The 26,043-nt window shown below is 39.0% G+C and overlaps 1 protein-coding gene across 4 annotated transcripts in view; it reads right to left on the bottom strand.

Moving 5' to 3' along the window:
- The window catches only part of cecr2 (CECR2 histone acetyl-lysine reader), a 119,131-nt gene that overhangs the window by 21,009 nt on the left and 72,079 nt on the right, over positions 1 to 26,043 (bottom strand). For 2 of the 4 annotated variants that reach the window (XM_069903709.1, XM_069903711.1), the window contains 12 exons: positions 23,764 to 23,831; positions 19,298 to 19,473; positions 17,928 to 17,987; positions 12,580 to 12,669; positions 9,368 to 9,524; positions 8,138 to 8,267; positions 7,194 to 7,231; positions 7,009 to 7,100; positions 6,007 to 6,133; positions 2,805 to 3,202; positions 2,211 to 2,339; positions 441 to 1,272 (listed from right to left, as the gene is read on the bottom strand). In XM_069903709.1, coding sequence (XP_069759810.1) covers positions 441 to 1,272; positions 2,211 to 2,339; positions 2,805 to 3,202; positions 6,007 to 6,133; positions 7,009 to 7,100; positions 7,194 to 7,231; positions 8,138 to 8,267; positions 9,368 to 9,524; positions 12,580 to 12,669; positions 17,928 to 17,987; positions 19,298 to 19,473; positions 23,764 to 23,831 — 2,297 coding nt within the window. Of the gene's footprint in view, positions 1 to 440; positions 1,273 to 2,210; positions 2,340 to 2,804; positions 3,203 to 6,006; positions 6,134 to 7,008; positions 7,101 to 7,193; positions 7,232 to 8,137; positions 8,268 to 9,367; positions 9,525 to 12,579; positions 12,670 to 17,927; positions 17,988 to 19,297; positions 19,474 to 20,486; positions 20,568 to 23,763; positions 23,832 to 26,043 lie in introns of those variants that run through there. The other 2 variants (XM_069903712.1, XM_069903710.1) reach the window with 2 other exon arrangements.

Here is a 26,043-nt window from a genome sequence, read left to right as displayed (position 1 = left end):
CTTGAGAATGGAGAGTACGAGAAATGGAGACAAACAGCAATCATATTTACATCAAAGACATGTTTCTTTGGTGGAGGGAGGGAATATTGTCCAAAAAAATAAGCAACTATAACTTATTTTTGCAGGCAAGAGATAGAACGGAAGGAAATTATATTCAAACGTCGAGACAGTACAATTTGTTTTTAAGGATGGCACCATTGATCCAGGTTCGAATCTGGCACTGTCTGTGAGGAGTTTGGACGTTCTCCCAGTGTCTGAGTAGGTTTCCTCCAGGTGCTCCCATTTCCTCCCACCATTCGAAACCTACCAGGGTTGTAATTGGGTGGCACAGGTTCAGGGGCAGGAAGGGCCTGTTACCATGTTGCATGTCTGAATTAAAATCAAATCAAATATCTAAGATTGGTCAATTGAATCGACTTTGGATATACAAAAACAGTTACCTTGAGTTTCGGCAATGTTTTTGGGCGTCTCAGCACCTGGCAGTGTTCCTAATGATTCAGCACTGTTCTCCACCACTTGTTTGTGAGACTGCATGCTAGAAATGTGTTGCTGGGGTCCAACAGGCTGCTGCAGGGATGGAGTACAAGGGCTAGGAAGGTATGGTGAAGAATGTTCAGGTGGACAGACAGGTGCAGATAGTTGCTGCATTGCAATCATCTCTGGACTAGACAGCATTGAATCAACATGGAGCCCTTGGTGTGGAGATCTCAGGAAAGGAGGAGGCATTCTCTGTGCATTAGGTGTCTGAGGTGAATTAGAAAGTCTAGGATAGCCTGGAGGTCCATTATGAGGTAGACGACCTGGCTGATCGGGCCAGTGATTGAGTGGCACTGATGGTCTCATTAGATTGGGGTCCACCATTTGGGAAAATGGATGATGCGGAGTCTGAGAAGATTGGCTTGGACCGGCCAGTTGATTTTTGCATGTTGGTCCTGAAGGTCTTTCAACAGAACAACCATTATTGTTATTCCAGACTGGGCGAGGTCCACGATGTAATCCATTCAGATGGCCGTAAGGGTTGTAGACATGTCTTGATGCAAAATCAGAAGTTGGACAGTGAATGGGTCCATCAAGACGGTGTGCTGTATATCCTGGCTGAAATGGTTGACTTGGGTACATACTACCTTCCTGAGGTGGAGCACTCACTGTTCCAGATGGCACTGATGGGGGTCTGGAACCAAGAGAAGGTCCATGTACTGGCCCTACATAGCATGGTTTATTTTTGGGTCCCATCATCTGGGGTCCTTGGTGTTCATTCATATTCACTTGATGCTGCAATTAGAAAATATTATTTCTGTATAGACAAATTAGACTTTTGTTTTCCCTATTTTAAGCAAGCTAACCGGTTAATTAATTATGGATCATCATTGATTTTTTTTCCTCTTTCTAGCTTTTTCCCCCTTCATTCCCTTCTTAACGACTTCTTCATCTACCAGTCTCTACACCTCTTACATCGTCTATCCCATGTCCCATCACTACTGGGGCCCCTCCTTCAGATTTTTGCCACTTTTAAACAGTAAAATCCTCATTATCTGGCATTCAATCAACTGGAAACTCAAACACCCCCAAGCCCCCGCCAAAAAAAAAACTGAGGAAATAAATGTTTGCCCTGCTGAAGGGGCAATGCCAATGTGCGTGCATTTATTTTGCTGCCGCCACTTGTGTGGAAGTAAGTCGGATTGTCAACACGGAGGGAGCAAGTCTTAGTCAACTGGAAAATTTGCATATCTAATAATGGGGATTTTACTGTATATGAAATTTCAATTTTTAAAAAATTCTTAGCCTTGATAAAGGGTTCAAACCTGAAACGTTGACTGACCATTTCTATCCATGGATGTTGTTTGACCTGCCGTGTTCCTCCAGAAATTCTTAGTCTCTACATTTTCAACCTAACCGCAATGAGTGTTTCCAGCATTTTTTATATTTCAGAGTACCTGTACCCTTAGTAACTTACAATACTCCTCACACAAGATTATGCACTCCATTGAGCTAGTGTTTAAGTCTATAAACTATTCAATTTTGCATTTTTAATTTGCTTGGATTACTTTTCCACAATTATCACCTTTGGAAGTTACTCGATGGCTACTCTGGACGCAGAAATGCCTGTTTAATTTTGTGCCATGCTTTGCAACCGCCAACAAACACCCACAAACGCAGAATTAAGGACGAGACCGTAAATTTGTACAACTTCAATGCTCTTTACAAATTACCTGCATTATAAATTGATGATGTAATTGCTGTCGTACTTGACCCGTCAGCCTTGGTTCCCGTGGGGAACAATACCGATACTGAGGTTCTACAGTCGGGCGAGATCCGAACATACATGGCACTGGTGGTCTCTAGAAGAAAACATTTTAGTTGGTTACTTTCTGATATAGAAGAGAGCAACAAGACAGGAAGGAGGGAATGGAAGAAACTTGTGTTTGGAATCCATCATGAATTGAAGATTACTTCCAATATTTGAAACTAATGAAATATTTCAAACCATTGTCACTGCAACCATAAAGGAAACAGCAATAGCCTACATCCACAAAGTATGTACCAAATGCAAGAATGAGCTCAATTACAGGAGAACTTGATTTATTTTGGTTGACCTTAATTGTCAAGACAAGAGTGTTGCTTTTGATCAAAAATTGCCACAATGCTAACTTCCATTTACAAAGCTAATGTAAAATACACCATGATTCCAATGGGTGTCAAAAATGACATTGTGGACAGCTGATTACCAAAAAAAAAAATTAATCAAAGTAATGGAGAGTGCACAGAAACAAACTGCATGCTAAAGAAAAAGTATAACATCTTACTGGTTGGCCTTGAAAGTGATACATTTGGCTTGGTGATTCAACACACGACATTCCCTTATAAGAAGGTGTAACTGGGAAACTCTCTCCATTTCCCACTTCTAATGTCCGTAAAGGAGGAGCACGTTGCCTATGGTCGCTGCTTACTTCTGTGACAGCCCTGTGCACGTCACCATTTCTCTGTTGCTCCTGTCTTTTTGCAGATTCCTCACTAGTTTTACTTGAAGTTTCAGCAGCCTCTTTTCCGAAGCGGCTGGACTTGCTTCGCCTACGGTCTTTTTTCTCCCTATCGTCCCAACGCAGATTAAACTCTTCACCACTATCAGCATCTTCTGCAGGGAAGTGTTTCAGCATTGATTTGTTGAAACACCTGTCCAAAGCCTCAGCCATTTTGGTGTATTCTATTAGAATAAAGAAAATGGAGTCATGAGAGGCAATACTTCCAATCAATGCTGGAGAAACTCAGGTCATCAAACAGAACAAAGATAAAGATACACAATCGATGTTTCGTGCTTGATCAAGAGATGGAAAAATGTCACCAGGCATTCGAACAAAAAAAAAAGGGAAGGTGTGAGGGGAGAAGCATGGTCTCCAAAGCTGGAGGTAATAAGTTGAGAAGGGAGGGAGGGCACAGCAGCAAGCAGGGGGAGGAGGGATGGCTAGGCAAAATGAGAGGGAAGGGTTGGAGAGTTGAGGGAAAGAAGACAGTGAGAACGCAAGAAGGGAGAAAGGAGAGTAGGTTAGCAGAACCCAGAGAAGTCTATGTTAATGCCATCCGGCTGCAGAGTGCCCAGATGGAAAATCAGGTGGTATTCCTCTAATTCATGGGTGATCTTGGGGCCATGGACAGACAGGTGAGTAAGGGAGTAAGATGCAGAAATGAAATGATTGGCTGCTGGAAGGTACTTGTCACTAGTGAGGACAGAGTGAAGATGCTCAGTGAAGCAATCTCCCAGCCTTTCCCATGTTGAGAAGGCCACAAAGGGAGCACTGCATGCAGTAAATCAATCAGTTTTGCTTCACTTGAAGGGGCCGTTTGGGACCCTGGATCGTGGTGAGGGAGGAGGCGTGGGTGCAAGTGTGGCACCTCCTGCGGCCAGAGGGGAAGGTGCCGGAGGGCTGTGAGGGCAATTGTTAGGGAGGGAGAAGTGCATGAGGAAGTCATGGAGGGAGTGATTTGATTAAGAATATGGCAGTTTCTTCAGCCAATTATCAATAGCAAGTTGTGCTGTACCAAATTTTGGATTTTTACTGTGTTTAAAAGCATTGCAAAGTTATTCAGTTATGACAAATTCTATTTATACCATAGTATTTTTTTTAATGATGCAGTTTGATATTTTTCTTAAAAGATGCTGACAACATGATGAAAGAACGCACCCCCAGGTTATTCATTGTTTTTAACTTGCATGGAGTGACAACCAGCTCCTATTTCAGTTTACCTTTTGAATTTCATCAGATAAGACCTTTGGACTTTAATTCATGTCCAAATGGGCCAAATAACTCAAGAATATTTATGGGATGTCAATGTGCACAAATTGACAACAATAGTTTGCCTGTGTTAACAGCTATAGTTCAATGTACTGGCTTTGAGGCAATGTAGGTAGTACATTAAAGATGACGCATAAATGTGACGTTTTTTTCCTTTAACAGGTAATAAATTGTCTCATTACTTCAACTCTTTCCTTGATCTTGTGCTTGTCAGCAGTTCATTGCAATAATTTAATCTGAAATTCTTCCATCTTTTATTCCATTCTCATGCTACATTTTGAGCAAAATCTTTCTAAGGTTACCAATCTTTTCTACAAGTTACTTGCTCCAGCTATCCCTGACCAGTTCTTTTTATAGCTTAAATGACTCTGACTCTGGAATAGCCAGTCTTGCAGATTGTAGGAAGAAACTGATTGAAGCAAGAGCGGTTAGGTGCCCTGAGGAGTGGCAGCAGATAGAATTTAAAATGGGGCAAGGCAGCAGCTGGAGGATTGGAGGAAGGAACTGAGTATCACTAAAAAAGTGAGGGACTGTGGAGTGGAGTGATCATCGTTGCAGTGGACTGAGTCAGAGTGGTAAGGCTTTGGCTCAACAGGCTTCAGCGAGAACAGGTAAGAGGCAAAGAAAAGTAGGGAGTTGAAGTAAGAAAGGGCCACCCTTTTCAAGGAACAAAGAGGATTCAGCAGGTAGGCACAGGTAAGGGCAAATTTTACCCTAGCATATATTTTGTTCCTCCCATTATAAACAGTAGGAATGACAGTCAAAGCAGGGGAATGCTCCTCTTGCAGAATGTGGGTCGTCAAGAAAGCCACAGTATCCCTGACTACTTCATCTGTGAGAAATGCATCCAGCTGCAGTTCCTGTAAGGAATTGGAGCTGGCGTTGGATGATAGAGGCAGAGGGGCGTTAAACAGGAGTTACAGGGACACTCCCACACTCAGAAGGCAGGAGGAGGGTAGATGGGTGACAGTCACAGGAGGGAAAGGAAACAGGCAGGTACTGCAGGGCACCCCTGTGGCCGTGCCCCTCAAGAACAAGAATATTATTTTGGATACTGTTGGGGGATGACCGACTAGGCACAAGCCATGGCGATCAAGTCTCTGGCATGGAGTCTGGTCCTGTGGCTAAGAAGGGAAGGTGGGGGAAAGAAGAGATGAGCTGTAGTGAAAGGGGATTCCATAGAGTGGGGGACAGATTCCTGTGGAAGAAATAGAGTATCCCAGATGGTATATTGCCTTTTTGGTGCCAGGGTCCAGGATATCTTAGATCGAGTTCATGACACTCTCAGGAGGGAGGTTGAGCAGCCAGATATCACTGTCCATATAGGGACCCATGACATGGGTAGGAAAGGTGAGGAAGTCCTGCAAGGAGAGTTCAAGGAGATTGGTGCTAGGTCGAAGGTCAGGACTTCCAGGGTTGTGATCTCAGGATTGCTACTCATGCTACATGCTAGTGAGGTTAGAAATAGGAGGATGATGCAGCTTGACATGTGGCCAAAGACATGGTGCAGGAAGGAGAGCTTCAAGTTTCTGGATCATTAGGCTCTCTTACAGGGAAGGTAATGAATGCCCCACCATTCTTCACCTCCTCCAGTTGTGACCATCACAAGTTACTTAGAAATGGGTGGAATTGTTCTTCACTAATTGGATTTTATTGTTAATTTACACTAGCCCCAAAAAGGTTTGATAATTCAAATGAAAATATATTCCAGACTTACCATTTCCTTCACCATTATACTCCAGGCAATCTTCAAACATTACTTTCATATCAGCAACAAACTCTTCTTTTACATTATACTGCTTTTCATTCAGCTTTCTTTCAATGGTAGATAGGTCCATTGGTGTCTAAAACAGGTAGTGGAGACGTCATGTAAAAAAAATTGTGTAACACTGATCATGGCAAAGAGAAATTATTTAAAAAAATACTCCAAAGGTTAAGCACACAACATTAAATCACCTCGGTTTTATTCATGACAAAGTGATCCAGTGTACAAGTAGATTTTCTCTGAAGGCTTCAATAATTAAAAAAAAATGGGTGCGAGTGGGGAAAGAAACACCAGCGTTTAGATATCAAAAAGACTTCTCAAAGTCTAGGCTGTAAGATTAGTTGGGATCAGCCTGCCACAATGTTGGAGTCAAATACCTGCTCACTGCATCAGGCTGACTGCTCACCAAATGACAGGCAAGGTATTTGCTTCTCTATTGCTCTCAACTTGGGAAGAACATTTAAGAGTTTGGTGATGGGGATGTCAAATATGGAAGAGCAGAGTGGGGTGCAGAGTGCAATTTTTCTGTACCCTTTAAAGAGATATGCAAAATAATGAGAAGCTTATTACTTTTCTTTCACTAGGGTAACTCCTTACCATTTATACTTAGAAATAGGTGGCCCAAAGAGACCAAATTTTCCACATCATAAATCAATGTGTATATTTTATCATTCAATCCTAACATGGGTGAGCAGCATGAATTTGAATTGAGTGAATCTATTCTTTCCCCTGGAACTTCATTTGAAATTTTATTGTGCATCAATATCCTTACGAGTTAGAAAATGACCTCCTTTAATCTCCAAGTCAATGCAGAGAGAGCCTAGGAGCTTAAAATTGGAATAACTGAATACAGGCCTGGTCAATTCATTTTACCTAAATTTTACAAAGAACATAAGCTAACAGTTAATATTCTAGAGTAATAATCTAAATAGAATATGACAGCATAATTCTTACTTCAATTATGTCATAGTAGTTTGGGGCATATGATTCATCTACAGGTTCAAGGAAGGGCCAAGAATCCTTGTGTGCTTTAACAGCATCCAGGACTGAAAAACAATAATCAAATGCAACATATTAAACAATTTTAAGTCTTAGTTTTGGAACAACATTTATTTAATATCCAAAAAGAGTAAACACACCTTTGTACATGGCAATGTAATCTTCATCCAGTTCAAACCTACAATAAAAAAAAATCAATGTTGTACATTAGCACTTTCTTACCTCCAAAGTTACTCCAACACATCACATTAATTGCACTTGAAATGGTGGTACTGTTGCAATAATTCTGGTAAAAGTTCTGAAAATGCTTTGTTTCTTGGAGGGGAACGTACAAGTCATTTGGATTCCTGCTATTGGCTACCCCCTTTTTAACCAAGCAGCCATTAGTTAAAATTAAAATGTGGTTAGAACACAAAACTTGCTACTACAAAGAATAATTCAAACAAATGCCATTGATGCTTTTAAGGAGAACATTTTAAGGAAAAGCATCTGGAAAAGAAGTTCATATTGATAGAATGAGATGAAATAGGGCAAGAAGGAAAGTATAAAACATAAATGGTAGTGTGGATCAAAGGAACTTTATTCATGCTACAAAGCTGAAGTTGAAATCATGTGCTCTCCTCAGAATTTTCCACAGTATGTACCCAGTGCACAAATATACCCTGATTTTCTTTTGAAAAAATTGCAAGCTTCCATAATAATGCAAAATGGGGGAACACATTTTTCAATGTTAATAATATAAACATCTTGTTATTTTTTGAAGTACAACCATAAACGTAACTGCGGTGTCTGAGACTGAATCATCACTGTTATCATGTGGCTTCTACCCTCAGGTGCAAAACAAATATCTTTAATTCAATTTGAAATACAATGCAATTTTCTCTCTTATTTAATCACCAAACTCAAATATAATCCAGATGGGATTTTTCAGCTTTTTTTCTATTAAACCTCAGGCAACTTTCAATTTGATGCACAGTTTATATTTTCTTGCCTGTAGTTTTCAGGGGAATATATGACAGCGCAGAAGAATTAATGCAGGTCTTATTTTACTTGCAGGCCTCCCATTCCCAAAAAGAATACGTACAAGTCCTTTGCCTTCTTGTCTTTCTTTACAGGCAAGAATGGCTCTAGGTTCATAAGTTCAGGAGGCAGCTCTTTTCCCTGAGAAAGTAACCAGGCTCGCTCTTCCCTCATCTTCCTTCTTTTGGCACGACCTAGAAGTGAGACAGAAATATTTTTAAAGAAGATCTAAAAAAAAATCGATATGCCCATGATTTTCTGAAGTAATTGACATACCTACTGCTTCTGAGCAAAAGCAAATAGCATGTTAAAATGAATTTGGGAATTGACTTAAGTATCAATGAGAAATATCAAAATTCAAGTACAGAAAATGCCTCGAAATTTTCATGAGAGCTGTAACACATTTTTTACTAGAAGCTGCATAGCAAAGTGTTTCTCCCCATGCTGTGCCATAAAATGCATTACTCCTTGTTCTGCAAGTACTTTGTTCCAGGTCACTTATCTTTGCAAAAAAAAAAGGGCATGCATTTTTTCAACCGAGTTAAAATGTTCTTGTCCTCTACCCCACTTCATTTACCATTCTCTGAAATGAGGCTGTGGTATAGTGCTAGCATGTCTGCTTCTGGACAAGGTCCACATTTACAGACTAGAAACTTGGACCTTATTCAGAAACAGGTCTGCTTGCAACTAGAAACCATGCCCAGCTGCAAATTCATTGAGCAGATACAATCTCACAAACCATTCTGTAACATCTCAATCTTACCAATCAACGTAAATATTATTGTGGCTTTATTAAAGTCTAACTAACTTGTAAACTCCCAAGTTACTTCTAATTGGGTCTCAGGAGTAGAAGTATACGAGAACAACTCACACTTGTCAGCTTCGACATCAGTTTTGCAAATACAGGTACACAATCCTTTATCCGGAACCCTTGGGGGACTATGTGTTCCAAATTTCAGATTTTTCCAGATTTCAAAAAGCCAGATTTAAGCCCACCCAAATTGTGCTGCCATATCCACCCCACACCCTTCCGTCTCTCCCCCCCACCATCGCCCGACTTGCGCTGCTGGTCAACCCCCCTCGCTCGCTCTCCCGACTCGCGCTGCCAGTCTCCCCTCTTGTCCAACTCACACTACTGACCTCTCGCCGGATTTTGGAGCTTTCTGGATTTTAGATGTCCGGATAAAGGATTGTGAGCCTGTAAATGTGTCAACCCCTCTTTTGTAGATTGACAATTGGTTGCATGTCAAAATAGTGCATTCTCTGAATGGAATTAGACAACTGCAATTTGTACCTTCCACAGCTTTGACCCTTTCTTCAAACTCCCTCTTCCTTTCTTCTTCCACTAGTTGCTCTTGTTCTTTCTTCTGCACGGCCAACAGTAGCTGACGTTCTGCTTCCTCCTCTTTTCGCTTCTGTTCCTCTACCTTTGCAATAGCAGATATTTTTTCCTGCAACATATATCATCATCTTATTCCTATTTTTAATGATAGCAGCAGAGCATCCAATTAAAACTTTTTACAAGTATACTTTTTCCAAAATAAATTTTAAGCAGACCAAGATATTAGAGGTTTATTTTTGCTTTGGGCACAAACAGGTAACAATGTTCAAAATTTCATTTGTTCCATTATAGTCCCAAATTTCCAATATTCACCTTATCTAATTTCAAATCAATAACAACTGATTGCTCGATTTTAGTGAAATACGAGATTGACAAATTTTCTTTACGGTCATTTTAAAAATATGCAGCCCATTGTTTGATTAATGCACATATTTAAAATGAGTTATCATCAAAAATAAGGATTTTGTTAATGGTGCCCAGCCCATAACCTAGATGAAAGTGATTTTTATAAAAACTTGATTATTTAATAAGCTCAGAAACGTACACTGGGATTTAAGGACAATATGGTTGTAAATTAAGTTAAAAACTAAAACACAAATGAAAACTATTGCCATAATGCCACGGCAGCTGTAAAATTTAAATGCAATTAGTCATTTGGAATCTGGAACAAAAAATAGTTTTAGTAACAATTTGTTAAACACTCAGAGTTTCAAGCTGTGATCACATCCAGTGGTGATAAATAGAAACAAGAACAACCGAATTACCATATAAATCAATGCACAAGCAATTTGGGCAAACTGGGCTATTTTTGAAATTCCCTGATATTCTGGGTTATTTTGTCTAATTCCACTCTTCAATTTATGACTGAGAGGATGCTCTACTACAGACATTCAGAAGGTCGAAGCAGAATTCCTATATTCTTTTTCTGCACAGAAGACTATTCATACACTATCAAGGGAAATCTGTATTTCTCTGGAAGGCTATCGGGTGGAGATTGTTTCCTGGGCTCACAACAGTTAATTGCATCAGAAATTCCCTCAGGTCTTTGAACTAAGAGAAAGTGACACCCATTAGAAATGCAGTGCTTGTTGCTGAAACCAGTTGAGTAACCGTACAAGTGATGAGTCTAAGGTGAAAACCACCAAAAGAGACAGAAATATGCTGCTCACGTAACACAAAATTATGAAAGGAATAGATAAGGTAAGTTGTTTCCATTGGTAGGGGAGACCAGAACGAGGGGACATGACTTCAAGATTCAGGGTAGTAAACTTAGGACAGAGATGAGGAGGAACTGCTTTTCCCAAAGGGTGGTGAATCTGTAGAATTTGCTGCCCACTGAACCAGTGGAGGCGACCTCAGTACGACAAGGTTGGATAGATTGCTACCTAGTAAGAGAATTAAGGGATATGGGAAAAAGGCAGGTAAGTGGAGATGAGCCCATCATCGGATCAGCCATGATCACATTGAAAGGTGAAGCAGGCTTGACTAGCCGGATGGCCAACTCCTGCTCCTATTTCTTGTGTTCTTATTGGAAGACTGTGCCAATGATCAGAAACCCGGCCAGACTTTAGAGAGTTCGACAACGGAAGTATTACTCAATACAAAATGGATATTGTGGTGCAAAATGCTTTTTAGAATGGGCAGAAGGAAATATTTGATAACCAAGGTAATGCTCCAGTGCCCAATTGTATAGTGAAAGTTTTGGCACCAGACAAAATCTATAACGTTGTAGGTTTCAGCACCTGGACAATGCAAGTATGTTCATGAAAATATGGAATCTAGACGTTTTGAAGAAGGATGATCACTCTAAACATTGTATATAAAAAGCTTAAGAATATGCCTTTGCATCGCGACTTTACATGCTTTTTAGAGTAGCCCTGTTCTAGTTTGCACAGATCCATCTCATTGTACCAGATATAATGTGACAAATAAATGGGGGAAAAAATTAAAATTAAAAAAAAAATTCAACTCTATTCTTCAAGGCAACCCACCATTCAATGTGATCATGCTTGCTCTACCCCAGGTCTCAATTCCTTCTCTATGCCAGTTCTCAATAGTTCTTAACCTCCCCCGCCTTTCTTCAAATTTGTCAATTAATTTTCAGATGCAAGGTTTAAAACAAACACATTTTCTAGTCTATCTACAAAAATTTATTGATATTACTGGCTGATGGCTTTTCACTACAAATGAAATTTTTTTTTCCTGCCTTTCTTGAAATATTAACAGAGAATTTAAACTGAGGAAGAAGAAATGCCTTTGCATGCATCCTCCAGTGTAGTTGTCAATATTTGCTTGGATGTACCTTATGCTCCAGAGAGTTTAGTTATATGGGCTTTGGTAGACATGTGAAGCTTTTTTGATTGCAGAATGTGACATGGCTAAGGCGTGTCTCTCTTACTTCCATCCACATGGCCCATTAATATGGTTCACTATTCAGTTTCAGAGTAGAAGCCCTCAAATTTTTTTGACTATGAGTGCACAAACCAATATTTGAATTGATATTTTAAGGGAAAATTTCATGAGAAAGATCACTGCCAAGTAAAAATGATACCAGTCTAGCAATCCATTGAATTCCAAGAGAGTATAATTGCTGAATTCCCAATCGCAGAAAGTCCAGCTGCTATTCCCTATAGGGATAATCGGGTTCTGTGGGGGGGGGGGGGGGGGGTGGAAGAGCAATAAAGAATGCAAACGCTGAGATAGACCCCTATATAGAGCCTATTAGTTGGCAGCAACATTGCTGAATGTTTGTCAATTTGCTGCACAATTAATAAGACGAAGAAAAACAATTTTGATTCTGAGATCTGTCAACATACTGTAATTAGACAGTTATTTTACATTTGAAATATTATACCATTTGGCTCACTGAACCTAGTGTAATGTAGTAAAGATAACATTATTATTTCTGATTGCAAAGATATTTCCAAAATAATGCATTTCCTTTAAGAAGGAATCCAGTACTTCTCAAAAATCACTGCTCATAATCAACACCACCACCACCAAGCGTTATAGTTTTTGAATAAGGAAGCTGCTCTATTCAGTGACGGGCAATCCATCTGTGCCTGCAACCAACTACTGAAGAGGAATTTCAACCCAGACAGGTTTATGAGGGAATGACCAAGTTTAGCCCCAAACTGGTATTTTGAAACTTGATCCGATCTTACCTCCTCTTCGTGCTGCAACCGTTTTAGGGTCAGGCGGTCAGAAATTCTCCTGGGAGCCATTTCAGACAGCTTCTTGTGCAGCTGTTTCTCCTGCAAATGAAAGCACGAGAGGTCAGAGGTCTAACACACAGCTATTATAGGCGGCCTGTTAATGACTGTACTTGGCACTGCACTATAACCCCCTTCAGGATGCAGGCCAGGGAGATTCATCACAGACCATATTCCAATACTTGCCAGTCACTGTAAACTGACCATTACAACTTGTGATTTCCGTTTGTCCCGCTGTCTCACTGCTTCTTCACCGTTCTGTTTTTATATGGAACCACCTTCCCGATGTTGACCCCCCCCTCCCCCAACCTTCAAAGGGGAACAGTTACCCTCTCAGTTCTAAAGAAATAAATCAACATCCCGTGAAAGCTCAAAGCAGATTAGAAAGACAGGAGTGCGACAAGACAATGACTTAATCTATTTAAACAATAATGAATGGCACGGTGGTGATATATTAATGTTTTTACTGGGCCACGTGTTTGGCACGAAGTGAAACGGAGAACCAACGCTGTTGTTGATAAGATTAGCATTTCTTCTAATAAGATACCCTTTTATTTACCGTTGATAAGAACTTTAATTTAAATAATAAGAACTTTAATTTAAATAATAAGAACTTTAATTTAAATAATAAGAACTTTAATTTAAATAATAAGAACTTTAATTTAAATAAGAACTTTAATTTAAATAATAAGAATTTTAATTTAAATAATAAGAATTGGATCGTTTAATGCATTACTAAATTTATCCATTGAGTGGCAGAGCTATGCAAGTCAAAAATGTACCAGATTCAATCTTCAGACCCTACTACAGTGGGAAGTTGGATTCTAATGCAGAAAGCATTAGTATTGATCTAATCTCTACTGGGTTAGGAAAGTGAACTCTAACCTGCTGCTCATTGCAGTCTCATATCCCCTGATAGAATTCCTCAATGGATGTCAAGGCAGGGCAGAATTGGGTATGTCTGAGATGCCCTGTCAACCATCACAGTCAATAAATAGCCTTTGACAGAGTTGCATTTCAAATGTGAATACCAAAATGGGTCAGTCAATGTATAACCAAGTCCCAGAAAACAATTGTTACCTTCAGCAGAAGGAATTAAATTGAAATAAATAAAGAGCATTTTGATTTTCTTTTTAAAAAAACATGTATTTAAGCACCATTTCAGAGGTTCAGACTTTAGTCCATCTTCAAGCTGGCGTTCACAACTTGGATAATGTTTCTGGTGACAGAAACCACCTCAACCTTCCTATGTTAGGGAAGGGAATCACAAGCCAAAGTTCTTGCCTTTAACCATGGGATTCTGTTGGAAACTGCACATTCATAGAAGGTGAGCAAAAAGAGAAAATAAAACTCTTAAATGACGCTGTTTACAGCAGTCTGTCAACACGCATTGCCTAGGGACACAGAAAAAAAACCTGGCATTTTGACAGAGTATGTTCCATAAAATAAAGAATGCCTTAGATCAATTTAAAAGATGACTGTCCTAACATTAATACATTTTTCAGAATCTCTCTCCTGATCCTTATAGAATTCATAACTGCTTTAATGACTGTGTGGATGCTGTAGTAAAATGTCTCAATCTAATTGAGCAATAATGAGTGGCAAGATAACAATATGTTGAGTATTTTCTGATTTACTGGGCAATAGTTTAGGCAATGGAGTGACCAGTTGTTGATGTTTAGCAATTCTGCAATGTTATTCTCTTTCCCTTAATTGGATATTATACAAAACTGATTTTAATTCAATTCAATGGTCATTTCTTTCTTTTGATTAAAACCATTCAAGGACCGAGTGACATGGAGATTTTTTTTCCTGATAGACACAATATTTTTCATTGAATATTAAAAATAAATTACTAATTGCCTATAAAGATGATTCATGATGTGTAGTCATGCTATTTTCAGATTTGGAACTCCAGAATATTAATTCAGTTAACATGGTGATATATTTTTATGTTAGGGTGGTTTGTGATTTGGAAGGAAGCGAGTTGGTGATGACACTCCTTTGCACCAGCCCTTCTTGTCCTCAGTGAAAGGCTGCTGGTTCTCAAGATATCAAAACTTTCAATGGATCATCTAGATCAGGGGTGTCAAACTCAAATTCACAGAGGGCCAAAATTAAAAACTTGAACTAAGTTGTGGGCCAAACTAAATATTTATTGAAAATTTTCACAACATCTGCACGTTTTCTCTTCTTTCAACATATGTAATGTTAAACTTTTTCTTATTAAAATAAATGTTTAATAATAGTTTTGGTTAAACTCTTTCCAGAAGAAGCATTAACAAATGAGAAATAAAATATTCAATAAATAATATTTCTCTATAGCCTTTAAGCTCCTTTTAAATGTTTTTTTTTTACACAAGCCAACAAGTCAAAAAAATAACAACTTGCTTCAATGAAAATCCAATCTTTCAACTATGAAGAGTCCAAAGTTAACCAAAGAAAATATTAATCCAAGCTTCGCTTGCTACACTGTGCATCTAAACCAGATACTTGGCATCTCTTCTTAGATGCAAGTTCATCAAACTCTGGGGTCAGAGTTTGCCTCCCACCTGTCTTGAAAGGTCCTGTTTTCTGTCTTTCGTTTGGCCATTTTTCGTAAGGGGTTTATTACATGTGAGTTGGGCGACAGGTCGCAGATGCCGATGAAAGTAAAGAGAGGAGGTGGGGGCGATTAGCGGGCCGGGGCCAACGCATTTGCAAAGCATTATGGGATTTGTAGTATTAGCTGTGCATGCGCTATACTGGCGCGGCGGCCAGCTCTAATACATATTTGATATAATCTTGCGGACCAAATATAATTATATCACAGGCCAAATTTGGCCCGCGGGCCTAAGTTTGACGTGCGATCTAGATGGAATATGTTGACCGCCACTGTGGACAAGTGATGTGGTGAATAAATGAGAAGTGAACTGGAAGGTTTTCAGCTTCTGGTATTTGATTAAAATGGTGCTTGAGAATTCAGGTAAAAGTGACATGGCTTTGAGCCCTTCTCCAGAATATTTACCTTGTGCCAACAGTATTTGAATGACTGGTTCAATTCAACCTCTAATCAATATGGTAGTTGACAAGTATTTAGTAAAAGTGGGGTTGACAAATTGGGTTTGAGTCAAGTTTATAAATATTATACCTAAGCAACACTTACATGCTCTGAATGTCACTTGCCACTTAACGGTCCAATTCTCCCCAGAACTTGCTTCACGATTAGTTCTGGAGCCAAATGCTCCTGAAGTTAAAATTCAGCATTAGGTGCCTTAGCTCAAAGGGATTAGTGATTGATAAGAGTTCTCATATCACTGAATTGTTTTGGGTCAGGGACACCCTTTTTTTTTAATGTCATGTGAGGCAAATAAATTTAACTAGTCTTCCATAATTCATGGCCTTATTTAAATAAGGTGCATGGTTTATTGATAAATGCAAAGTTTTTTTTAAATCCATGTTAGATTTCTATTTTTCTATGATGAAACCATTTGGCCCATTGCCTGTTCTCCATGAGTCCCACCAATAACCTGTGATAGGGGAATAAACTGAAGCATCCAGGAGAATGCTTGAATGCATTATGAAACACTTGTACACATAGAACATTACAGCAAAGAAACAGGAACCTTCAACCTTTCTAGTCTGTGCCATCCTCAAAGATGGCAGTGGAAGTCAGGATGTAACCTAGGTTCTTGGATTTCAAGGCAGCAACACTAAATATGCTGCTCGGCAATGCTTCCCAAACGTTCTCTACAAGAACTGAACAAAATGTGACACAAATCTTACCATTGCTTTGTTCTGACTTTTAGGACCACAATTTAAAATTGCTTTGTAGTTATTTCCTGATATATTCTATTTTTTTTTAATTTTCAAAAATTGTAGTCCACTCTAACTTTACAATAAATGCATAACAAGTATGGAAGCAAAAGATTTTCAACCTCATCAATGCTCCTCTCATCCAAAAAAAATGAGACACAGTGCAAACAACAACTGGAAGCACAAGGGCAAGGTCAAGCAAAAGGTGAAAGTCAAATAATGGTAAAACCAACCAAAACAAATCTGTACCAACTATATAATTTGAGCTGATCTAGTTGGAAGCTAAGTTCAAATATGTTAATATGTGTATTTTCTACATCGAGCTCTCCACTGGCCACCGTGACAGAGGTGCATCAAAGAAGAGGTACAAGGACTGCCTAAAGAAATCTCTTGGTGCCTGCCACATTGACCACCGCCAGTGTGCTGATATCGCCTCAAACCGTGCATCTTGGCGCCTCACAGTTCAGCGGGCAGCAACCTCCTTTGAAGAAGACCGCAGAGCCCACCTCATTGACAAAAGACAAAGGAGGAAAAACCCAACACCCAACCCCAACCCACCAATTTTCCCCTGCAACCGTGTCTGCCTGTCCCGCATCGGACTTGTCAGCCACAATCGAGCCTGCAGCTGACGAGGACTTTTACCCCCTCCATAAATCTTCGTCCGTGAAGCCAAGCCAAAGAAAAGAAGATAAGTTTGGCTTCTATTAAAAATGTTTTACCTAAATAACTATTTTTTTCATGACAGTAAATGGTTACAGTCCAAGGTTGAAAATAAAAATGAAATGCAAAGACAAAGACAGGATCTGCAACTAGCTGGTATCCGTATCAGTATGAATCAGGCAAATCTGGAAAAAAAAATGTCTGAGACAAAGGTACTTCAACCTCTGGCCTTTAAATTTGTCCATCTTTAATTTCTAACTGCTTTGGATCTCATTGTACTGCAAAGTTCTCAGTATTATTTTTATCCTGGTTGGCAAAATGATTGTAAAGGCCATCTTTTTTGGTTGCTTGATGACCAATTTGATCATGGAAACACAATGTTGCCTCACAATCGATATTCATTTTGGTTAAGACACAGCCATTTTTATTAACCAAGAAACTGGCCTTAACAATCATAATACTATTTTTTTTCCCCCAACAACAAGGCATTATGTTGAACTTGATTTTCTTTCAAAATGACTGAATTGGAACATCAAGTTAGAAATTAATGTAGATAAGGCATTGTTAAATTTGGCAAGAAATAGTGTGCTTTGGGTATCATTTTACTTAATGGAAAAAAATGACAGCACAATTCATTCAGTTTTGCTGGAACATAATATAATTTTTACATAATTTTGTGCAGGCGGCACATTAGCGTAGTATAGCGGTGTTGTGCTAATCGCTATCAGCGATCAGGACTGAAATTCAAATCCTGCGCTGTCAGTGAGGAGTTTGTAGGTTTTCCTGGTGTTTGCATTGGGATTTCCCTGGGGGCCCCCAGTTTCCTCCCACCCTTCAAAACTTACCGGGAGCTGTAGGTTGGCACAGGCGTGTGGGCCAAAATGGCATGTTATTGTGCTGTATGTCTAAATTTAAAAAAAAAAAAATAAATAAATAAATAGATAGATAAATAAGTAGATATATATTTAAATACTGTGCTACCATCTAAAAATGAAACAATGCCTAAAACCTCAGAAATCTAAAGTAGGCCAAGTGAACTTTTGTTTATTAAGTTTCACTGCATAACTGTGCCTTACATTAGATTTAGATTCAGTGAAACATTAACCCACATCTGCTTATTTTCCTTAGATCTGCCCTTCACTTTCTGCCTCAAACCACTGACCTTCTATCCCAGCTGCTGACAAGACTGAAAATCTACCCACAGCAAACTTGGAAACAGAAGACTAGGACAGCAAACTACATTGAATGGGACTCCACAAACCAAAGATGCCAAGTGACCCAGACCGAATTGAATAAAACTCAAACAAGATCAACTAAATGAAGTTAGACCCAAATTGTAAGCAGAAGCGTTAATTTCTCAACTGACCTGTTGCTAGTCATCTCGAGTTTATGTAACGGGTGCAGTAATTGTTTACTTCTGGAAGTTTGCTTTATTTTACATTTGTTTAACTACCTTGTGTGTAATCTTGAGAGCTGACCTATTGTCACAAAGCAGGATATAGCTAATCATCAAAGAGTAATAGGTCACCCTTTAATAGTCTATTTAAGCACCAATGTTTCACCACAGGAAGCAGGCAATGAAGCCACGACAGAAAAAAGTGTTAGAAACATTCTAGGGATAAGTGTTTAAAAGTTGTGTTTCCACAACTGTATTTATAGACCTCTTACCACAAACACTGGTTACAATCTATCAAATGAGAACTTTTAATGCAAATTAATTGTCTAAATAATATGAGCTGCAAATTACCGGAAGTTATTTTAATTTTCCACTTTTAAGATTCAATTAGATAACTTTTATGAATAAGTAGACATGGTGTCATGTGGGTGTAATTTCTGAGGAAATGTACTACAGGTACTCCTCTACTTACGAATTTTCAAAGTTATTACAGTTCAAATCCATACTTTCAATTTTGAATTCCAGTCTGTTCCCGCACTTGCAATATGCAGATAAGAGAATGAAAATGATGACCCTATCACTTTAGTATCCCCACTATCCAGCAATTAATTTTAGTTCAATGCTTCAAACATTGTTCATTCCCAGTGTGCTTTCAGCTGTGCACATTAATGGTTTTTTCAGTGTGGAATAAAGGTATGTATTTAAAATTTAATTATAAAAATGGTAGATGCAGTATTCTTTCTTGACTTATGATGGGTTTGCCGGAACGCAACCCCAACGAAAATTGAGGAGCACCTGTATTGTATTATGTTAACTAACCTTATGAGAAATCATGTTGCAAATTTCAGGGAGGAAGTCTTCAGTGAGGGTTGCATGTAGCTGCCTTTCCTTAACAGAAGCATTTGTCTGGAGGTCATCAGTTAATTTCCTCCATTCTTCCTCAGTTTGACACACCAGTTCCCAGTTGCCACATCTACCAGGGGGTTTCAATGGTTCTGAAAGGTGAAGCTCAAAATGAAAACTTCTTCAAATGACATTGAATGAGTAAATGCAATGATTATTTTGAAAAGGTGAGCTGGCAACACAATCATCATATTGTAGTCATTAAAAGTCATGCCCAAGCTATAGCAAAATGCACAATTTCTAGATGATTAACCCACCGTTCCCCAAATTATCCAAAAAATGTCACGCCAGGTTCAAAAATACAACTCTGCTGGAGAATATTTTCTTTTAAATGACAAGCAGTTTAACTGTAATTTTTTTTAACATTGCCTCATCTAATATCTTATTAAACTCCATGAATCATTTACCAATCCCAGAAGCAAAATGACATATATAGTCTTGAATAACCCAACCAGCTTGTCACTTATTCATCAGCCATCTGATGCTCTTCTTTGCATTCCTTAATACACCAGAAACACTTACATCAACCACTCCTTACGGAAACAAATTTCACATAGTTGTTTTTAAAATCCTGATTTTTATTTTACATTGATGGCCTTTATTTTTGCCTTTCCCCAAAAGTGTAAGCCATTTTTCCATGTTGATTTTGTCAAAATATTTCATAATTTTCAACAGCCTTCTCTTTTTAATCTGTTCCTACTTGCATTCTAAACTCACAATTCTTCTTACCATCCTTGTGAATACTTCTGGCACCCACACCAGACCACCAGTGTCCTTTTTAATAATATGGTGACCTGAACTGCATCCAACACTTGTGCACTTTCAAAGTTCTAAACAAGCTTAACATAAATTCACTGTTTCAATTAAATCTTTCTAAAAATTAATCTTAGCACTAGTTTTGCTTTTATTTCATTTTGTAAAATGGCTTGATCTCCAACATTATTTACAATGAGTTTTGTATTTTTACTGAGATCACTTTATTCCTTTACCCAACCTATATTCTTATTCTCCAAATAATATGGCCTTCCTGTTTCTCTTAATAAACTGCAATATTTCACATACATCTACTAAAAAAAATAATTTTCCAATCTCTAAATTGTAATACCTTGCATTCACATGGGGAAATAATTTGCAACTGTAATCTCTCACGCATGTGGAAATTAATTTGTCAATTATAACCGCATTCTGTAACACATTTTTAATAATTTGTTACCATCTTTCAGCACTAATCAAGTTCTCTGTACATGCTTAATCTTTTATTAAACACTAGTATTTAAATACAAGCAGTCCCCATATTAAAATCGTCCAATTTATGAACAACCCATAGTTATAAACAGGCAAGCTGACCAGAAGAAGAATGGTGTCAACTTCCTGTTTGAGCGTGGTTGAGTCATAATTCCAATACAAATGACCAAAAATTGTTAAATTTTATTAGTATTGTGTCACCAACAGTCCCCGCACTGGTTCTGCTGCCCCGCACCTCCTCCCCTCGACAGCCCACCACCAGCCCCCACAACAGTCTCAAGGAGGGAGGGAGAAGCAGCAGTGGCATGCACCATCACAACAACACTATCAGGCTATGCCAGACATGGCCTGGACAAAGCAACAGGTGGGCAATGCACCTCTTTTTTTTGGGGGGGGGGGAGAGCGAGGAGCGTTCGAAGGAGCTGGGCATGGAACAGAAGGAGCGAAGATACAGGAGGGCCGTGGAGTACCTGCACTGTAGCCATCTCTCTATTGTCTCCTGTAAGTGTAAACTTTTATTTAGTTTCTTTTATTATTGCATAAAGCACTGTATTATTACCTGCTTTATTATATTTAAGATGTTTTAGAGTATTGACCTGTTCCAACTTGCATACAAATTCGAATTAAAGTCAGACCAAGGTAATGTAACTCATTTTTAACCCGGGGACTGCCTATAGTTATATTTTAGTCCCCTTTTTAACTCCAGTTTTTCCAACAAATTATTAAATCCACGCTGTAGCTCCTAACCATCTCGTCCCAACATTCCTTTAAAATGTGTGGATCTAATCTGTAGAGCAAGGGCTTTATCCTCAAAATACTTATTTAATATTTCTCCTATTTTATACAATTTCAAATGTCATCCTGTTGTCAAACCTCCCTGGTAAATGCAAAATGTATCTTTTCCTGCCATTTCATTGTTGTTGCCTGTGAATTTCTCTTCTCCTACCCTACCTAGTTTCATTTCAAAACATATACATCAATTGTCTTATTCAACTTACAATACAAGGCATTGGTGAGGCCAAATTTGGAGTACTGTGTACAGTTTAGGTCACCAAATTATAGGAAAGATATAAACAAAATAGAGAGAGTGCAGAGAAGGTTCACGAGAATGTTGACAGGATTTCAGGGTCTGAGTTACAGGGAAAGGTTGTGCAGACTGGGGCTTTTTTCTCTGGAGCGTAGAAGATTGAGAGGGGACTTGATAGAGGTGTTTAAGATTTTAAAAGGGACAGACAGAGTAAATGTGGATAGGCTTTTTCAATTAAGAAAGGGGGAGATTCAAACTAGAGGACATGGTTTAAGATTGAAGGGGGAAAATTATAAGGGGAACATGAGGGGAAATTTCTTTACGCAGAGGGTGGTGGGGATGTGGAATGAGCTTCCGGCAGACGTGGTCAAGGTAGGATCATTGGTTACATTTAAGGAAAGACTGGATCGTTACATGGATAGGAGGGGACTAGAGGGGTATGGACCGGGTGCTGGTCAGTGGGACTAGGAGGGTGGGGATTTGCTACGGCATGGACTAGTAGGGCCGAACTGGCCTGTTCTGTGCTGTAAATGGTTATATGGTTATAACTTAGTCCCTCAAATAGTTAATATGACCTTAAATCTGCTTTCTCAGAAAACTGAGGAAATCCCCGATGTCTCTTACCAACTTTTTCAGATGCACTATGGAATATATTCTTGTCCAGATGCCACACAGCTTGGTACACGAACTGCTCTGCCCAAGGGTGGCAAATGCAGCTCAGGCGATTATGCAAACCAATCTCCCACCATCTCTACCTTCTGCTGTCTGGGAGAACTGATAAAATTAAAGGTTGTATCCCAATCTGGTCATACCCTCTTTCCTCTCCTTCTTTTAGACAGAGGATACAGGCTCTTGAGAGCTCAAATATTCAGATCAAACTGGAAATTATGGAACTGCTCCTTTACACTAGAAAAATCTGTAAGGAAATCATTCTGCGTTCAAAACATGCCTTTAAACCAATAGAGCCGTCTCCTATCTATTTGATTATTATTTCAGATGGCTGCTGGCAAAGGAGAGAACAGTTCTGATTTACCCTATGGGTCAATAAGCCACATGGCAGTGAAGAACCTTTCTTTCTAATGAGAGCAGATCAGCTGATTTCATCCACCACCCCTCCCCCTTCTCTTTGTACAAAAGTATGGGCTTGCTTTATGTGAACAGCTCACTCTTGATCTTGCACTATCAGTTTAATTCATTAAAATAATTGAGTGAAGTTTAAATATAAAAGGATCAGCAGTTAACTGTAAGCTACTCATTTTCAGAATTTAGGCACCTTCGTCATGAGGCAGCTTGAATCTAAACCTCTACTACTCACTCTGTAGACATTTACAACAAGGAATAAGGGAGCTGGGAAACTACCTCCCATTCCCAACGCAAAGTAATAATAACTGCTCACAAACTACAAAGAATAGAATCTTTTATCCAAAACCTTTGGGACCAAACATTTTTCAGAATTCGGAATTTTTTGGATAATGTGATGACAGTGACAACAGTATGTTAAGTATTTGCACTGATTTCAGATTCGCGCAAAACAAAGACACACTCCAACTAGAAGGGTCTCTGGAATGGGAGGGAGAGAGAGGTGGTCATCTGAGCTCCTGACACCCCAACAAGCGGAGCCTTGCCCCAAGCAGTCTGCCAACCATAGTTCCTGATGCCCCAGCCGCCTGCCTACTGGAGCTCCCGGCGCCACTTCAGAGGGTCCTCGCAACAGCCATCTGCTCACTGGAGCTCCCGCACCCCATCAGCCCACCCATGTGAGCTCCCAGCTGTGGATTCTTGCCACGGACGCCCACCATTCTGAACCCCCATCATCTTGGCCGTCTGCGCATTTGATCTCCCAACCGTTGGTCCTCACCCCAATCCAACTTCCCATCTGAGCTCCCGATTCCAACGCGAGATGAGGTAGAGTTTGTGGCAACTCTGGTCGGGTCATTCCTCATTTAGTGGTTCTATGCTTAGGACCAGTAAAGAATCTAGTGTAAATTTCAAACCTAAAATTTCCTAGCATTATTAATAACAAACATTAAGGACATCATAATCTGCTGTGTGTATTTTGAATTCTAATAATAAAATGTACAACATTAATTTCAAAAGATAATTTCCCAACCGTGACTTTTGGTTTCTTGTTCAGAGTCTTCCACTTGAGGCACTTCTCTGGTTGCAAATGTGGATTCACTGCAAAACATCATTCAATAAATTAAAAATATACTTGGCAGGACCATCTTGAACATTTTAATGTTATATTCTAAACTCCATCCAAAATAATTCTGCCAAAGAAAATTTAATCCTTTCCATTTCTGTACAAAATTTCTAAGCTTAAGTATAGGCATAAAAACATCAACAAAAATCTTTATGCTCACATGGAAAACCCCTTGTCAGTTTCAGCAATCTGCAGGGAAGAGTGCAACGTATGACACTATATCGGCAGGTATGTACAATGCAGCCAAATACTTTTTATTTTTGAGCAAATTTAGTCATATTGTGGTAAATGCTGGGGAACATAATAAGCATTTCATGAGTTTAAAATGCTTCATGAACAATCCAGGTATTTTGTGCTCCCATTTTCACTTTAGTGGGACTGTCACTTAAGAGCTAACAAACGAAGCTGCAAACCCTGCAAGCTTTTGAGGACCGACTACAGATTGGTGCAGCGTGTTCCGCTTTTGCTACTTCGTAAGAAAAGCAAGTAAGTGTTCCAGGGACACAGGTGCAGAGTCGTATGACCAAAGTATTAAAGAAACAGCTCATTATTTGATCAGAGGCCATTCTAAAAGAAGTAGCACTTGGAGCAGTGGAGTGGCTGTTGGCAATGAACAATTTATTTATTTCTCCCTGTCAGGAGGATTTTGATCCACACTCTGACCAAAGGAACGGTCATTTTTGAAGGGAAATTGTTGAACCCCCACCAAAGACATGGTCATTTTGATTGACCTGTATTTGGGTTTCTGAAGCAGAAAAATCACTGTTTTTGGATTGTGACCATTGTGATGGTCCTTTTGCACTGACCCATGTCTGGATTCTGGAAGTATTGTGAAAGTCACTCATTGTCGGCTCCCCCACGAAAGAAAAAGGGGAATTGAGATGCCCACTCATCTGAAAGGACATTTGCTCTGAAAGTAATTTGTCGTGTTTTTGAGAGTTTTCTGCTGTCTGTCACCGAGTCTCTCCCACAGCATCAATTTAAGAGCTTTTTCGTGTCAACACTGGATTTCTAATTTTCCAGAACTGCACCCAAGCTGTAATGGTTTGGATATTTCCCCACACGCATACAAGTATATTTCCACATTGTTTAGATAAGGTGTTATATTATTGAAAATTAATAAATTAAAATATTAATTTAAAAATAACACTGTCTTGGTGAATTTCTATTGACGTAACACAAGTACACCAAAATCAAGAATGAAGAACCATAATAAACTATTAATATTTCAAATTAAATGATATTATTGTGCAAATGTGGAAATTTTGACTAATTCAATGAATGTGGGGACTGCACTTTGCATTATCTGAAATGGAATTTACTACACAGACAAATCAACATTATTTGAAGACATGATCATCTGGGACTTTTAAGGTGTTCAAGCACTGGCACTGAATTGAGATGTAGCCTTGGGAATAGAAAAGTGGCTGTCAGAAAACCATGTGTATGATAGAGAGTTACAGGAAGGAAATGAGTGAGAGAGAAAAAATAATAGAAGGGACACAGGGCAAAAAAGGTAATAAAAGGAGGGAAAGGGGGAATAAAAAAGATGTGGATGATAGCTGTGGAGCTGTATCTTTTTCTTGGCCAATAGGTATCCTTCTGTCAAAATTAATGATGAAGATTGTTTTGTTATTTTCACACTGCAACTTGGAGGAGCTTGATGCATACAGATAGATTCATGTTTTACCTCAAAAGTTTATCGTGGGACGCTGATGACGAAGCAGATTCAGACTGGCACCCATACGATTACAGTGTAAGCAGTGAGGCTCCGGATGTCCTTGCTGAATTCTTTGTCTCAGACGACAATAGTGATACTGATTTTGAAGGATTTTAGATTTTATTTTAACAATAAAAATTTATTTCCAATATAGCTTAAAAATTTGAGTGGGTTATGGAACCAATCAAATGGTATTTTGAGTAGAATTTTACGGTCACTTTTTTGTATCCAGCCTATGAGACGACTCCTGTTTTGGCGTGTTATTTGGGTGCTTCAAAGGTTGTCCTACATGCCGAAATATACAGTAAAGGGATATAATCTAGTAGTTATTGCAGAAACAAGATTGCGGACTTGGGAATTATTGGGGCAGTACATTTGGTGCAGCTAGCAGAGATGTTGCCTCACAGCTCCAGTGATTCAGGTTCAATCCTAACCTCTGGTGCTGTGTGAAGTTTGCATGTTATTCT

This window comes from Narcine bancroftii, chromosome 11 (assembly GCF_036971445.1).
Source record: "Narcine bancroftii isolate sNarBan1 chromosome 11, sNarBan1.hap1, whole genome shotgun sequence".
NCBI lineage: Eukaryota > Metazoa > Chordata > Chondrichthyes > Torpediniformes > Narcinidae > Narcine > Narcine bancroftii.
The sequence above is the reverse complement of the archived record's forward strand: the minus strand, read 5'-3'. Positions and strand labels throughout refer to the sequence as shown.